This window comes from Poeciliopsis prolifica, unplaced genomic scaffold (genome assembly GCF_027474105.1).
Source record: "Poeciliopsis prolifica strain line A6 unplaced genomic scaffold, Auburn_PproV2 SCAFFOLD040, whole genome shotgun sequence".
Classification (NCBI taxonomy): domain Eukaryota; kingdom Metazoa; phylum Chordata; class Actinopteri; order Cyprinodontiformes; family Poeciliidae; genus Poeciliopsis; species Poeciliopsis prolifica.
In genome coordinates, this window is record NW_026562415.1 from 1186696 (window position 1) to 1201986 (window position 15291).

Below are 15291 nucleotides of genomic sequence, written 5' to 3' on the forward strand. Positions count from 1 at the left end.
CAGAAGTATAAACTACATATGGTTGGAAAAATCAAATTGGCTCCTGTGATGATCTCTAAAACAAAAATAAATGTAAAAGGTATTGCCTATCTCACAAAAAACGTTCTACTTGGTTTGTGAATTGAAGCTGTTGTTGTGAGCCCCAATTGAGAAGTTAGGCGATTAATCTTGACAACCTGTATCTATGTTTAGGACTCTCACAATTTCATTGGAAAAGTTGTGGAGTAATGAAATGTTTAAAGACTGTAGAAACAGAAAGCAAAAAGGCTAAGCTGTGAGATAAACACAGAATAATATCATAATGCTTCTCACAAGCACTTCTTCAAAGAGGATCAGTCTTGGGTGTGCTGACATGCTGTGAACAGATCAAGAAATGTTGGTGGAGTCCGTGATCAGCATGAGGGAAGGGAGCAGCTGGTGACCAGGGTAAAGAGGGGGCCAGTGTGCTGACCAGTGGGCGGATGGCATTTGAACTATATATAGACTAGAATACTTCAACTGTCTGCAATGCAGATGGTGCTCAAAGGCTGAGCGCTTCATCATTGAAGTATCCTGTAGATGGTGACCGTAGTGAAAACAGGATGCATGGGAATGTTCTATACCAATTATAGAAATAGACCAGGAGATATTGTATTCACGCTTAAAAATGGATAACTAGAAATTAATAAAATTAATATTTAACAATTGTACTTTTATATGAATGACCCAACTGATTGAATTGGACACTCCCATCATTGTAAACATGGCACCTTCAATAATCATTCAATGACAGAATCAACAGAATGTGACATGTTTGTTAGCTCTGTTAGTTTTGCATTAGTCTCCTATAATAACATGTAAATTATGTGCTTTGTACAAAACTAATTTCTATCACAAAAGCAGTGGTGATTGACATGTATGTGCAAATACCAAACATCTCTACATCTAACGTAATATTAATGTTGTTGATGATGGAACATTCATAGTTTAACCACTGCAATTGTCTCTAAGCCCTTACATTTTGTGACTGGATATCTCAGTAGGATATAATTTGCGTTTTAAATTTTTGGTCAATGTTGGTTCTGGTTGAACTCATTTAAGCAAGACTTATCCTCAAGAATGGTCACTAGAATGCCATTTCTTAGAGCAGAGTGGAAATCCTCACAAGCAGAGATATTTAACACTGGTGTGACTGCAAGTTGATCAGGTCTGGCCAGCATGCAGTCTCCCACTAAACTGAATCTTACAGTACAGTACAAGTCATTAAATACAATTCTCAACCACAACCAGATTTTCTCTGATTAATGGCCAGTGAGATATTTGTTATGGATTTAGATTTCACTCCGTTAGGTTTCCTCTGCATTACTGCGTGCTGTGGGACTAATTAAATTATCTCACAAGGAAGAGAATTTATTTTCACACTAGAGTGACAAGCGGGTGAATCAGTTCAGTCAAAAAAAAAAGAAAATACAATGACAATAAAACATCCAGGATTGCAGGGAGAATCTTGATGTTTTCACACCAAAAAATATTGGCAAAGCAAAAATAAATTTTTCTCACCACCTACCGAAAATGAGGGAGGAGTTCCTCTACCTGAACAACTGCTCAGGCAGAGGCTTACTAGTCTGACCCATAGTACATTTTTCTATTGCATCGTAATTTATCTTTACCCATTTTTCTGTTAGCTTCGTTTTATCAAATAAATTTTTATGAATATTTTTTTCTTACAATGAAGTTCATTCTATTCCACTTACAGCTTTCATATATGTCAGTGGGGATGTGGACGGCAGTGGTGTTGTAAGAGACGAGACGTTTGAAGTCGGGGTCTATTTCAAAGTCCTCTGGAATGAACCTGTTGCTCCTGTCCTCTTCTTTGTCTTTATCTTTTTCTTTCAGTGCGGTCTTATTTACCTGTACAAAGGAATTCAAATGTTAACTGTTCAGTTAAAAAAATAAAAAAGACATGGCTACAAAGACTTCCATTTGTATTTGCACCGTGAACAAAAGGTTTGACATAAAGGGAGTGGATGCATAACATGTTGCACATTAATGAATTTTTGTTTAGGGGAAAAAATTTGACTATTCAAAAACATGCATCATTTTCCTCTCAGTCACAAATATGCACAGCATTAGAAAAAAAATATCCAAAACAAATCGTGAAATAGTTCAAGAGAAATTAATATTTGTGTTTTGACAGAACCAAAGTGAACCTTTAATATACACAATGTGTTCTGCTAAAAAAGTGAATTAATATGTACTTACGCCGTCTTTAGCATTGTAGTACTTGAGTTTGTTGGGCTGCAAAGTGGTCCAAAGACAGAAAGGAAGAGATTAGGAATGAATGACACAATAACTCCATAAAGCTCACACACAAAGAAGAGTTAACATAATACTACCCCTATAAACATCTTTCTCCTTTATATTGTAGGGCCCTGTACTGACAGCATGAATCAGGGAGGGAAGTGGTGTTATTTTGCACAAGCTAGCCACAGTGTTGACATTCTAATGCCCCAGAGCAACAAAGACGGTTCACTGACTCCCACCACCTGTCTGCTTACTTTACAGCCACGTACAACAACAGGACGGCAAGCACTGCTGCCGCTGTTAAGTTAGTTTTGTAATCAAACTAAAGCCAAACACAACATCTGCTTACAATTTTCAGGTCATGACTCAGGTAATTAGGGTCTATTTTTATGTAAAAACCTTTATTCAACCAAAGGAGAGAAATAGGGGTAAATTACTTTGTTCCATTGTAAAACATAAAAAAGTAATGCTCCACAGTACTGTAAAAGTTTTGTTAACTGTAAATTTTACTGTTGGAAACTGATTTTTATGTTTTAAAAAAATGCAACCATGAGCACTGGAAACACTGTTAATCCAATTACAGTTTTCCAATAACCCTCAAATAAAGTAACAAACGTTTAACTTTATCAGGAAACTTTTTATTGGCATCTTTGATTTAATGAGATTTAAAATTACCTACCTAACTACCGCCTTTTTTTTTTTTTTTTTTTTTAAAGCTTTTTAGTTGAAAAAGTTAGTTATTTCATTTCATAATACACAGACAAATATACTGTGGGGTTTTGAATTCATCACTCTGTCAGACAATTTTAGTTAATTAAGCACAAAGGTATGTACTTTGCCAGGAAAGCAAATCTGTTGAGTTAGGTAACATGTAAATCAGTCAGTCTACTAGAGATATATTTTTTTTACTTCAGCTTCTTTCAACACTACAAAATATGCATGATATTAAATAGCCAATGTCAAAATGTTTAATGGAATAAAGTCATTAAGATTTGGAAGCACTGGGGGTGGGGGGGTTAAACCTAAAAGCTTTAATGGCTGCATTCAATTTCTTTCCGCTCCATCACTAAATGAACACTCACTGTTTTTCATTTGTTAATTGGCTGCAATAAAATGGCATTTCTAAAAAACCAACATGAAACCCCCAAAACCACCAACGACTGTGCGATCAGTCAGTCATTGTGACTTAACGAGTAAAACAAGCATGACTTCACATTAGCTGTGAATTCCCTTTTAATGCACTGTTAATACTCAGAGTAATGAAAACTGGGAGAGACAAAGTAGTGTATTAGTGTTCCTTATGACCAGGTCTGCTTCTTTCCGGCTGTTAGGAGTGGTAATGAAATGCCATCCTTTCGACAGTTATTAAAATACAATTGTTTCTGTAATGAGATTTGCAAAATTACTACAATCATATTAGATAACATCGTTCTCCTCACTCTGCACATGCAGCTTACTGCAGCACTTGATCTGTATGTAACAAGGGGTGTGTGTTAATGAGCTTATCGGATCGGGCCGGTCCCACACACTCACCTCACCGTCGACTGTCCACTCATGTGCCTTTTGAAAATTTTCGGCCTCACTTGCAAGTTTCTAAAAAAAAGAGTGGAAGAAAGATGGTTTTGGAAATTTATTTGAGGAAAAAAGGAAAAGCAAACAAACAACTGTCAAAGATGTGATCATGAAATTAATTAAATATAAAATTTGATGTCATGGCCCCTGAACTTGGCCACAAATCACAAATTCAAGAGAGTGCATTCAATATCTTCCTTCCTAAAGGCATTTGTAAGAACCAGTGATGTCAGTGTTACTCTAAAATTAGACACCCACATATTCAATCTTTCCCCAGATCCTAATGACTAGGTTAATGGGTTTATTATGGGCCCAGTTTTTAATCTGTACCTGGTCCAGAAATGCACTGTACTATTAATTTCCCCAGGGAAATATGAAATCTATCTCTTCCTTTTGATATGCATGGCTCTAAGGGCATTAAGTCATGCAGAAAGAAGAAATCTGATGAGGAAACAAATTTACTCATCAAATGAGAGTGCGGGGTGGAGGGGATTAATTTAATGAATTATTGATATAGTTTTTGCTTTGAAATTAAGGCAATCACAGCAATCAAAGTGTTTTTGATTGCTGTGCCTCACTGTAAAATGCACTTTGGAAAAACGTGATCCATCTCTGTTAAAACAAAAATATATTGTTTTACTGACATTTTAATTTTATGTATTATGACTTTAAGTTTAATTACTGAATGATATTTTAAAATACATAACTTGATCAATGTCCTACAAATATATCATTCCTATATGGAGACCCTATCAAGATTTTTTGTTTCTTTGCTGAAAATGACTTCCTCACTGAATTGTCTATTGGCTCAGAGGCAACTGCCAATGCAGATTTTCCTCCCTATTCCCCAAAGATCTGGCTTGACATCATTTCACATCTCATAGAGCATGCTGAGGGCCAATGCTATTGTCATTTGAAATCAGGTTAGCTCAAAAACAATCTCAGCTTCATTTCTCTTTACATTTGTGTTATTGGTACACATATGCCTGTGTTTTCCTGTCTTGCAAGGGTGGAGGTGGGGGGAAGGGAATCCGTAACTGTAACCACACAAAAGCTTGTTTAATATTTTGAGAAAGATGTGTGCTGACAGTTGGGGAAATGGTGGTCTTTTTATTAGACCTATAAAAGCACACAAAATTCCTTCCTCCAGTTTGAAATGCAAGTGGCCAAAGCCAAATGAGAATTGTGCTTTAACTTTTTTTTCAAACTCAAGAATAATTCAAAGACAAACGATTGATTGGTATTATCGTTGTTCTTACTAGCCAAATGAGAGGAATCAGATAAAATTGATACAGAAATAAAACAAAACAAACAATCCATTTCCAAATTTAGTTTGGGAACACAAAGAAATGTATCAGTTTTCTTGATGGTATGAAAACTCTCACGATCAAATGAATCAAAGCATATTCAAAAAAAGGGCCACTCCGGTGTACCCATCTAATTACAAATTCATTGTTCTTTTTACTCAAAGTGAGTTCTCTGCAGATGGAATATTTACAGGACCTACTGACCTCATCGTCAACAGTCCTCAGCTCACAGAGCTGTCATCTCAGATTTCAAGCACCTGTTCACACATGCACACACCTGGGCACTAATTTCTGCACCCAGAAGCAGACGCACGTTAATGAGGAACTGAGCGGCAGATGAAAAGGTTCAGAGGTCAAAGGCCAGCAGCTGGTTTAGTTTCTGTCACTTTCTAGCTACTCCATTATGTCCATTCCAGTATTTTACAGAGATTCCACCCGAGAAAGCCACATGAAATAAAATGACATGTGATATAAATAATGACAGAAGTACTTAACAGGTAAAAATCTTAAAACTGGCAGCAAGGAAGAACTTTCTAGAAAGTGCATATTAAGAGATTACAATGTTACAAGTGGATATTGATGTATGCCTGGTTTATGCTGTGTAGTTTTATGCCCAAGATCCATCCATCAATCCATCTATTGCTCTTCTGAGATCAGGTCATGGAGGCAGCAGCTCCAGATCTAGGTCTAAAGAAATCAGATCACGAGAGCTAAGAGGTCAAGGAGGAAAATCCTGCCCTCTCCCTCCGCAGTCTATTCTGGAAAACCCCAGCATGCTCCCAACTCAGAAGGAAAATACATGGCTCGTCTAGCAAGTTGTGGTTTCTTTTCTAATCTATCTTTAGAAGTTCATTGGAAAACCTCTAAAGGGAGGTGTTCTTCATAATCAGAGACCCGGCCCACCTCAACTGACTCCTTCAATCAGGAGGATCAGCTGGTCTACTTATGGCTCCCACCAGATGATACAGGATCCTTATCTCAACACTAGTCGCCATATTTAGTATGCTCATTTCAGTCACTTCCATAGACTAATTGCATAGACCAATTCATTTGTGTAGATGATGGTAAACACAACTATTGACCTTGACAGTTTTATGGACACTGGTGGATCCTCCTGGATCCAAACCTGAAGAGTGAGATTATCAAAATTGGGTGCAATGATATAATGAAGACCATGGCAACAGAAAGGATGATCCTTCAGTTTGTGTGGGTAAAGCCTAAAAGAGTGCCAAACTATGTGTGAACTCACTCCAAAGTAAAGAACCAGAGTAAACCCTCCTGTGTATCTACCACATTTTCTTTTTCCTAATTAGTTTTACCTTAATTAGCATCTTAGAGGTTAAATGATTCCTTTTAATGATCAAAAGCAACTTTTGAGATGTTTCGAAGGAAGCATTTGTCTAATTTGAGTTTTTTTTTAATTTATTATTATTTGAATAATCACGTCCATCTAAATGGATGAATGGGGTTAATTTTTAAGAAACACCTTAGCTAACCAAGATGATTTCAGATAAAATCACAGGGGCAGTGTATGGTCTAGCTCCTATGATTTTCATATTCTGCAAGCACCACACTCGGGTACTGTATAAAACACACACCCTCCCATCACCCTGATTAAAGTGTCTAGTCCAGCCAGGAGCGAACGCATACACACAAACACACAGACACACCTGCCACCCCACTGATATGCAGGGAGGCATGGAAGAGCAGAGGAAACATGAGCATCTGGTGTTGTGACTGGCACCACTTTAGTCAGATCTATCCTGCTCAGCCCATGGGGAGCTGGGAGGGAAGTACTGAAGGTGGGGTAAGCAGGAGGTGGGCCAAAGAAAGGGGGAAATACATTTGCACACATCACACAAAGGCACATACAATGGAAACAGAAGGAAAACAACTGTACAGTAAATACATGCATGACGACAAATTATCCAGCAGCATTGGTCCTTTACACAGAGAAAGAAGCATTAAAACATGCTAGCTTTGCAGAATGCCACTTGTTAGAAATGGATGTTGGTTTGGTCATCATGCCCTGGTTTGATAACTCAGCAAGGAAGGGGTGCTGTGCTATCTGTGTGCCAGCTGGCTGCAAATGAGACCCAATAACAGCTGCACCCAGCTGGTGTGTTTACGTGGCAGCTCTGTGCACCAAAATCAACACCCAGGCTGCTACTGTACAATGCATTGTATAATAATCACACCTTTCCTTTGGTTTATCGTGCTAATCTCAAGATATTAAGATTCTAGATAACTTTGCGACCAACTTGACATTTGAAAAACTGCTTTTTTACAGCAACAGGTGAGAGAATCATCAATTTGTGGCAGATATCTCACCATTATTGATGCACCCATCATTGAAATCAAATATATTTTCAAAGGAAATTAAGTGAGCAGTACAATGAATGAGTGTAATTTTGTTTGCACAAGATGAAGCACAGGTCTTCTCGTCCGCAGCTAAATGGGACTGAAAATAGAAGCGTGAGCAAGGCAGTGAGCTCTAAGCTCTAATAAGGGAGACATCAAACACACTCGCCCCTCTTTGTGTGCATAATGTATGTCTGATAAGCATCATGTAGGAAAACAGAGATGACAAACAAAAAGTAGGTTCAGTGGAAGCCACACACAGAGTCCAACAGCTGTACTGACAAAAGCAGCCCGATACACACACGCTCCAGGAAGTGGTGATTAATGAGTCACCGGTGGCCAGACGCACACACACTCACAAAACCAGCTCAATTTCTAAAGCACACTTTCAAGCTCCAGATGTATGTTTTCATAGCGGGAAAGTGATAAGCTTGGACCATTAATTATCAAACAAATCAAGGGCCGTTTGCTAGAAAAATGCCTGGTAATTGCCTGTCAAATTTAAAGAGATGTGTAATTTCACACTTTTTATTTTGAGTAAAGCGCAAGCCAACTTGAAATCAGCCAAACTAGATACAACCTCATTTGGCTTTTTCTCCACAATACCGACTTCAAACTTTCTTCGAGGTATGACAAGTAAATTGGATTTCTTTCTTTTCTGAAGACAACAAGAACAAAATGTGCTGAAAGAGAAAGGTAGAAGTCGTGACCAAAAGGTCATGCACAGTATCAACACAAAATATTCCTTTTTGGGAGCATCTGATTAGCATAATTAAATTTGAAAGTTTGCCTCATAGACTCAGCCTAGCACCTCAGATTTATAAATATCAAAAAGGTGCCTTGAAACAAAGTTTGTTGGTTGGTATGATTCTAAAGAATAGATGATGGTAGCTCTTAGATATGATGCATTTATTGAAAAAGATTCCCAGCTATGCATCATGTCATTCCCTGAGCAAGGAAAAACCAGCTGATACTGATTTCTGGTTGATTTATTGGTAAAGGGAAATCGAGAACATCAAAATCCAATTCAAGTGGTACCTTGAGGTCCCAGTAAAAGCTTTCATGGAGTCAGTTACTTCACTGGAGATCCATGTAGACAAGAGTTTATTTTCTAAACTTATGGTTCAGTATCATTTACACAGTTTGAGGATTATGATAAAGTAACACAATCTTTTAAGTATTTTTCACCTTTTGCAGTGAAGTTGATAGAGAGAATTAAATTCTGCATTTAATCATGTTATCAAAAACATGTAATAAACAAAAGGTTATCCCTCAAAAGAGAGAATACTTCATTGCAGCTCTGTAAATGGATAGATGAATCCATGAGTCTGTACTCGGTTATTAAGTTTAACAGCAGAGGCTAATGACTCACACCATGTCATCAAGTGGCAGCCTAATAACACACTTGTAGACACTAGAGATCAGTGTCTCCTCCATAATTACACACCACTACATTCAAAAAAAGCTCTATTCCACTATTTACACTGTTGTTCTCATCCTCTTCAGACAAGTTAATGAGCATGAAAGCTCCTAAACAAGCAATTCAGAGTTTTATACATGAAAAAGACTGATGAGGGTACTCGAATGACAGTTTTCTCACTTAGTTTGCCCAGTGTTAAAACCAAAATTTGATAACGGAGAAAGCAGCAAAGCAAAAATTATTCACATTGAAAGAGGGGCATCTGTTTATGATCCCCTTTGTAGCTAAGCAACCAGGGTGTCATGGTTACCTACTGCATCCATGGTCCATGCCCTCTGCAGACCAAAATCTCCCAGAGACCATTTATTCATCAACAGTCCCAGTGTAGCACAGGCCGTCTTTCTTCTTGGCAGTTATAAGTCAAACTAAACCCACTCTCAATTAAGCAAATTTGGTTTTCCTCTTGATGGAGAATCACTCCAGGGATTCAAACCTTTGCAATGTGAGGCTGAAAAATAACTGTTTTTCTGTTTCCATAAAGGGATATCAATTGTGGTTCAGTCTCTGGTGGGCAGCCAAAGCCTTTTAACTCTGCTGCCAAACTACTAATGCAATCCAAGGCCTGAAATAACTGGGCAATCGATATTCAAATTTCACAGTCTGTTCTGTGGTGCAACGTTGTCTGTCTATTTCTTAGGCATAGTTGAAAAGAAGACTTAAACGAAAGAGAAGAGTAGATGAGACTAATTGGAAGGCATTAAATTATCCAAAAGTGGACAATTTAATGCATAAATAGACACACTGATATTCTGTCAATTTCAAAAGGTGGTAAGAGGTGGTTAAAGTTCCTAATGATCATTTAATAGGATTATTAAATTTGCAACAAGTGCTACTTTTCTCCCAAGGAGCAAAAAGCTACAGGTGGGAACAAAGTACAAATCGTGGTTTCAGACACAGAAACTATAAAACAGAAGACACAAAGACTATAAAAGAAAATCCTAAGTGTGGGTGGCTGACCAAAGGACAGTGTCATTTTTAGAAAATAGACATGTATTGGGACGTCTCTAAGCCAGAAATATAGCAACTGTGACCATTAAAAAACAAAAAACAAACAACTTGCCAAACATTTTTAGAGATTTCTACCGGAGTCACTGTGGAAGAAAGAATGACCTATTCCACAGGGAGACATTACCGGCTCCATCAAAGGCTGTTGGTTAAGAAGAACCATTCAATAATTGATGAGCAGAGAGCCAGAGGAGCTAGAGGTGAACTGAATATCAGAAGGAGTCTATTTTTTGATGAGCCAGGTTTAAAAAAAGAAGGCTGAGTAATTGTAATAAAAAAGGTGTCTGTTGGTCGAGACTGTGTGATAGTGGTTCACACAGTCTCTGGCTATTAATCGCACCTATGCTGTGCTGTGAAAGATTTATGTAATGGCACACCATTAAAAAGGAAGAGAGTCAAGGTCACACAGAAATTAAGATATCCAAATACAGTTTATATGTATATAAATATAAACATTTTATTGTGTGCATAGTATTTGTTTAAGGGTCATTAATAACAAGGGGAGATTTAAAACAAATTGGACTGAATGATGTGTCCTCACTGGCAAGATACATTTATGTACCATTACATAAAATTTGCATATTAATTACTTCGTTGTCAGTTTTAGTGCCACAATTAAAAACTAAATTTTGAAGAGTTTGTACCACCAAAATATAACCTCTGTCTCGTTGAAGCATTCTACTTCAAAGTGTTCAAAATGTAAAGCAGTTTGAAATGGAGAAAAAGAGAAAAAGACAACATTGACATGCATGTTCACACACCCCAAAGAAGAAATAAGGAAGGACAGAAGTGGATGGAGGAAAAACAAGGGAGGGAAAACAAACACAGGAAAACTGGAATTAAGTGTGACAGAAAGTCAGGCTGAAGTTATGGGAGAAGCAACGCAAAGTCACAGGCAATACAGCCAACAGAACAGGATTGAGGGAAAGTTTAAAGGAAAAGACGTGCAGTGTGTAAGAAAAAGAAATAAAGCATGTGACGTGAAAGAAGACTATTTTAATAAGAATAAGATTAAGGAAGTTTAAGAAATGAGACAGATGGCCAAACGTGTTGTATGGGTTGTAACAGTCTTGGCACAAAAGTGAGAATTCAGGAACTGTAATCAAGTCCAAAAGACACTGGTGAAATAATTTGATTCATCAAAAAAGTCTGAGTGAAAAATCTTAATCTGATGCCCTTCGTAACATTTTAATCTGGCTAAAAACCAACAGTTCCTAGGACCTCTGTGCTTGATATAAACTTGGCAGATGTGCAGTTTCACCAGGCACACCAGGTAATTCACCAACTAAGTGCTTCTGCTGCTAGCCTCATGGAACTGTGGATCTTAAAGATCTACTTGATGGATCTCTATCTTTTTACAATAATATACCAAGAGGCCAACACCCCAATGACAAATTGTCTGCAGTCGACTTCCTATCTTTAGTATACTGTCTGGAGAGACACAGGGAACAATTTCACACTCATCTTGCTTGGATATCAATAGAATTCCTTCCATAGAAAAAGCTGTATTACACTCATGTTCAGCCACAATCCCTTCTTTTCAAAACGAAAGGAAGGGAGATACTAGACTCAAAAAGGAGAGAAATCAACATTACGACAGATACATGGCAGCGCTTGTTAATTTTCCTTTGATGCTAATCGACAATTAAATTAATGAACTGTCCATCAGAAATTTCCTACTTCATTATTTCACACTTTTCTTAATAGCTAAAATGCACAGCCGATGAGTCAAATCAAATCTAATGAGCAAATCTCTAGTTTAACATCCCAGCTTCACCACCCGGGATCACAGCACGATTGTGTTTCCCTCTCGAGGTGCAACACAACACCAGCAACTAATTGTCACTCTTCCCTAGGCAGTTATTGGGATGCTTGGCGGGACTGATGTTGCAATCGATGGGACTGTGACCATGGCAACAGGCTGTCAGACTTTAATTGGATATTTCTGGCACTCTAAGCCGGATTGATCGAGACTGGGAACGTCCCAAGACTCTAATTTAGTCGGCCTGATCTGGTTAACCTCATGAGCAGTGAAAGGTTGTGCAGATCAATTTAGACTCCTGCCATTTTTAAGTATACATACACAGAATCAAAAGTCACAATGATGACGCAGTCATGCAGATGCCTGGTAGTTTCTGCTCAGTCAATTAACTCTTTAAAAAATACTTCCTCAACTTATTGGGTACAGCAGATGAAATGGTAGCAGCCTGATTACAGGTAGATTTTGTGTAGCAGAGTTTGAATAAATTGATGAAACATTTGCTCAATTTTGGAAAGATTCTTAAGGAATCTTTCTCTTAGTTAATCTTAGTGGTAGCAATAATTACATGAATCATATTTGTAATGACATATTTAAGTTTAACCTTCAGGTAAACAGTTTAAGACATGCCCTTCACTTATTTGAAGAGAAGAAGAAAAAGATCATTAGATGGATTAACGTGTTTTGTGGAATTTATGTGAGCACAAACCTGATGCAATTATCTGCTGAGGATACATTAAAAAAATGTAAATAATTATTCCTGTTGGAAAAAAGTTTGGCCTTTTTCTTGAGTTGTGTTCAGTGAAATATAGTCCAAAACTGCCATGTGGTCTGAGATAGGCATAAGGAAAGATGCAACAATAATAAGCATTTGGTGGAATTAGAAACAAACGCTCTGGGATAACAACAACAAGACAAAGCAGCACAAGCCATTACACTATGCAAAGAATTTTAAGTGGCAACTTAAAGTAATCTATCTGCACAATATTTGATTATGTGGGATCAGCAAATGGCTTGAAGCCTTGGAAGAGTTCCAGTGCCTGTTCTCATTGGTAATGAACAGAAAACAGATTTTGTCTGCTCAGAGAGATACTTGACAGCACAAACAATCGAAAGCACACGTCCAACAACAGATTCAAAGACTTCAGAGCTTGGCTCTCTCAATGTTATAGCCTTGCAAAACAGGAAATCTTACCTTCAGGGCTTTGGAGCGATTAGCTAGCAGTTTCTCTATGTTTCCTGCAGCCGTTGCCACCAGCTTTTTTGCGTTGTTGGATTCCACGCTGAAGTGAGTTTTGTGTTTATGATATATCTAAGAGAATTACAAAGGAGAAATGCCTGGGTGAGAGATAACTTCATATTAAGTGAAGACATATAAAAATAAAAACAACCCAGTTTCTTCCAGCGAGAGTTAAAAATCAGGATGTTGGTAGTATGTATTTTTGAGTCATGTATTTTTCCTAATCTTCACTTAATTCAAAAGTCAGCTTCATTCTGATTAAGCTGGCTTTTCCTTTTGATTAATGTCAATCTCCAAAGCCCAATAAAAGCTACCTTAATGATGATAACATTGTACAGTAAACCTAAAGCAAACTATTTATTAGTATCTAAAATATGACCCTGCAAAAAGAATAAGGAATAAAAATGCCAAACAATCCAATTATTTAGCAGCCGGAAGGCATTCTACTGTCCTGCACCGAAATGAGGCATATGCAAGTATTCGCCTTCATGCTCCTTGCATGAAGTTAATTCAGTCATTCCACGAACATAATCATGTTCGCTGCTGACTTTTGTGACGCTTCAAAGTTGACTGATTTTATCCTTGGAGGCATCTATCTTTGTGGATTAAGAAATTGTTGTGTGGATTCCGTCATACTGGAGTTTAGATGCAATTTTATCCAACACTTGAAAGCTTTTGTTCCTTATCTTAACTGTATGTATATTGTGCAAGCTGAAGGAAATGATGTCGCCCCAGATATAATGAAGAGTTACTATAAATAGTCTGTTGATGCTTTTCCAACAGATCAGGTCAAGCAAAGAGGGTTAATTAGAGGATAAAACCCAAGTAACAAACCACACACAATAATTAACTTCATCTGAAGAAATCTTATTTTTTGCAATCTATGCTGACATCTCTTAGTTCTTTGCAAAAGTTTTCATACCCCTTTCATTTTTTTCCTCACTTGGCTGTACACCTACAATGTGAAGATTGTAATCTTCTTAGGAAAACAGTTCAAGCTCAGTCAGACAGGTAAGTACCTTAAGTTTTCAAAATTTTGCTACTGATGCTTTCTGAGACTTAGGTCTGGACTTTGAAAGATAAGACATTAATATGTTTTAATCTAAAAAAAAAAAAGCACACCATAAGTCAAGTCCTCAGCAGCTACACTCTCAAAACTTTGAGATGTGTTCCTTCTCCAACACCTTCCATCAAACAAATGGCTCGTTATGAGGCTCTGGATATACCTCTGAAGAGGGAATTCAGCCATTTGATTCAGTTGTGTTAGAGGAGGAATGTCTAAAAGTTGCATAATAGTACATGTGTTTAGGGCCAACACACTGCTGAATGGTGACTCTCCATCTAAAGTCTTTAGCAGTGCCAACAGGTTTTCTTTCAGATTTGTCCTGCATTTATCATCAGCTGTCTTCCAATCAACTCCAACCAGGTTACACATGCGTGCTAAAACACGCAAGATGCTGCCACCACCATGTTCCACAGTAGAGATGGTGTATTCAAGATCATTTTTAATTGTCTCCCTCAAAGTGTTTTTGATTTAGGAAACAAAGTTTAATTGTTATTCTCTTTTAACAACGTCTTTCTTTTGGGCAAATCTGTGGACTGCATGCCCAACATCTGTCCTGTCAAATTCTCCTACCCAAGCTGTGGATCACTACAAGTCTTCTGACTCACCCACTTTTCAGACATTAATTTGCAACTGTATTATAAAGTATGTAACATTTTGCTTCCACGTCACAAATGGTTCACTGCTTTGTGTTGGGCTGCCAGATAAAATCCAAACTAAATACATTTGAATTTTGGGTTGTAACAAAACAAAGTGAAAAAGTTTAAGGACACCTTGCAACAAAAAGTATTTGCTAAAAGTAAATTTAGCAAATAATCAGAGTAGGGTTAGAACCTGGGTCACAGATGTGCTGGTGCTCATCATTCACCATGCAATCAATTTATAGAATGGCACTATCGAATAACAATGTCAAAGAAAATAAAGGCTCTTACCTTTATTAGGTCCTCCAACCCACTAGCTTTGTCTGTTAATGTGATCAAGTCTTTTTGAATCTGGAACACCCAGTCTTTGATGCTGCAAGTGGAAAATAGAACAAAAAAAAATGTTTGTCTCATTCAACTGGAAAACCACCTACATTACCATATCATATTATCAAGTAAACCAACTCGCTAAAATACCCACACAGACTCAGGGAAGGGAAGCATGAAATATTAATGTTTAGTCAAGTGTGAACTGTAAGTTGGTCTAGTTCCCATGTGTATTAAAGCAAGGGCTTTCATG

At 37.5% G+C, this 15291-nt stretch overlaps 1 protein-coding gene across 1 annotated transcript in view; it reads right to left on the minus strand.

Moving 5' to 3' along the window:
* LOC129375519 (voltage-dependent calcium channel subunit alpha-2/delta-1-like) overlaps positions 1-15291 on the minus strand; it is a 70637-nt gene that overhangs the window by 42226 nt on the left and 13120 nt on the right. The window contains exons 2-6 of the mRNA XM_055054655.1: positions 15003-15084; positions 12963-13079; positions 3817-3876; positions 2242-2277; positions 1734-1890 (exon numbers count right to left, since the gene is read on the minus strand). Coding sequence (XP_054910630.1) covers positions 1734-1890; positions 2242-2277; positions 3817-3876; positions 12963-13079; positions 15003-15084 — 452 coding nt within the window. The remainder of the gene's footprint in view (positions 1-1733; positions 1891-2241; positions 2278-3816; positions 3877-12962; positions 13080-15002; positions 15085-15291) is intronic.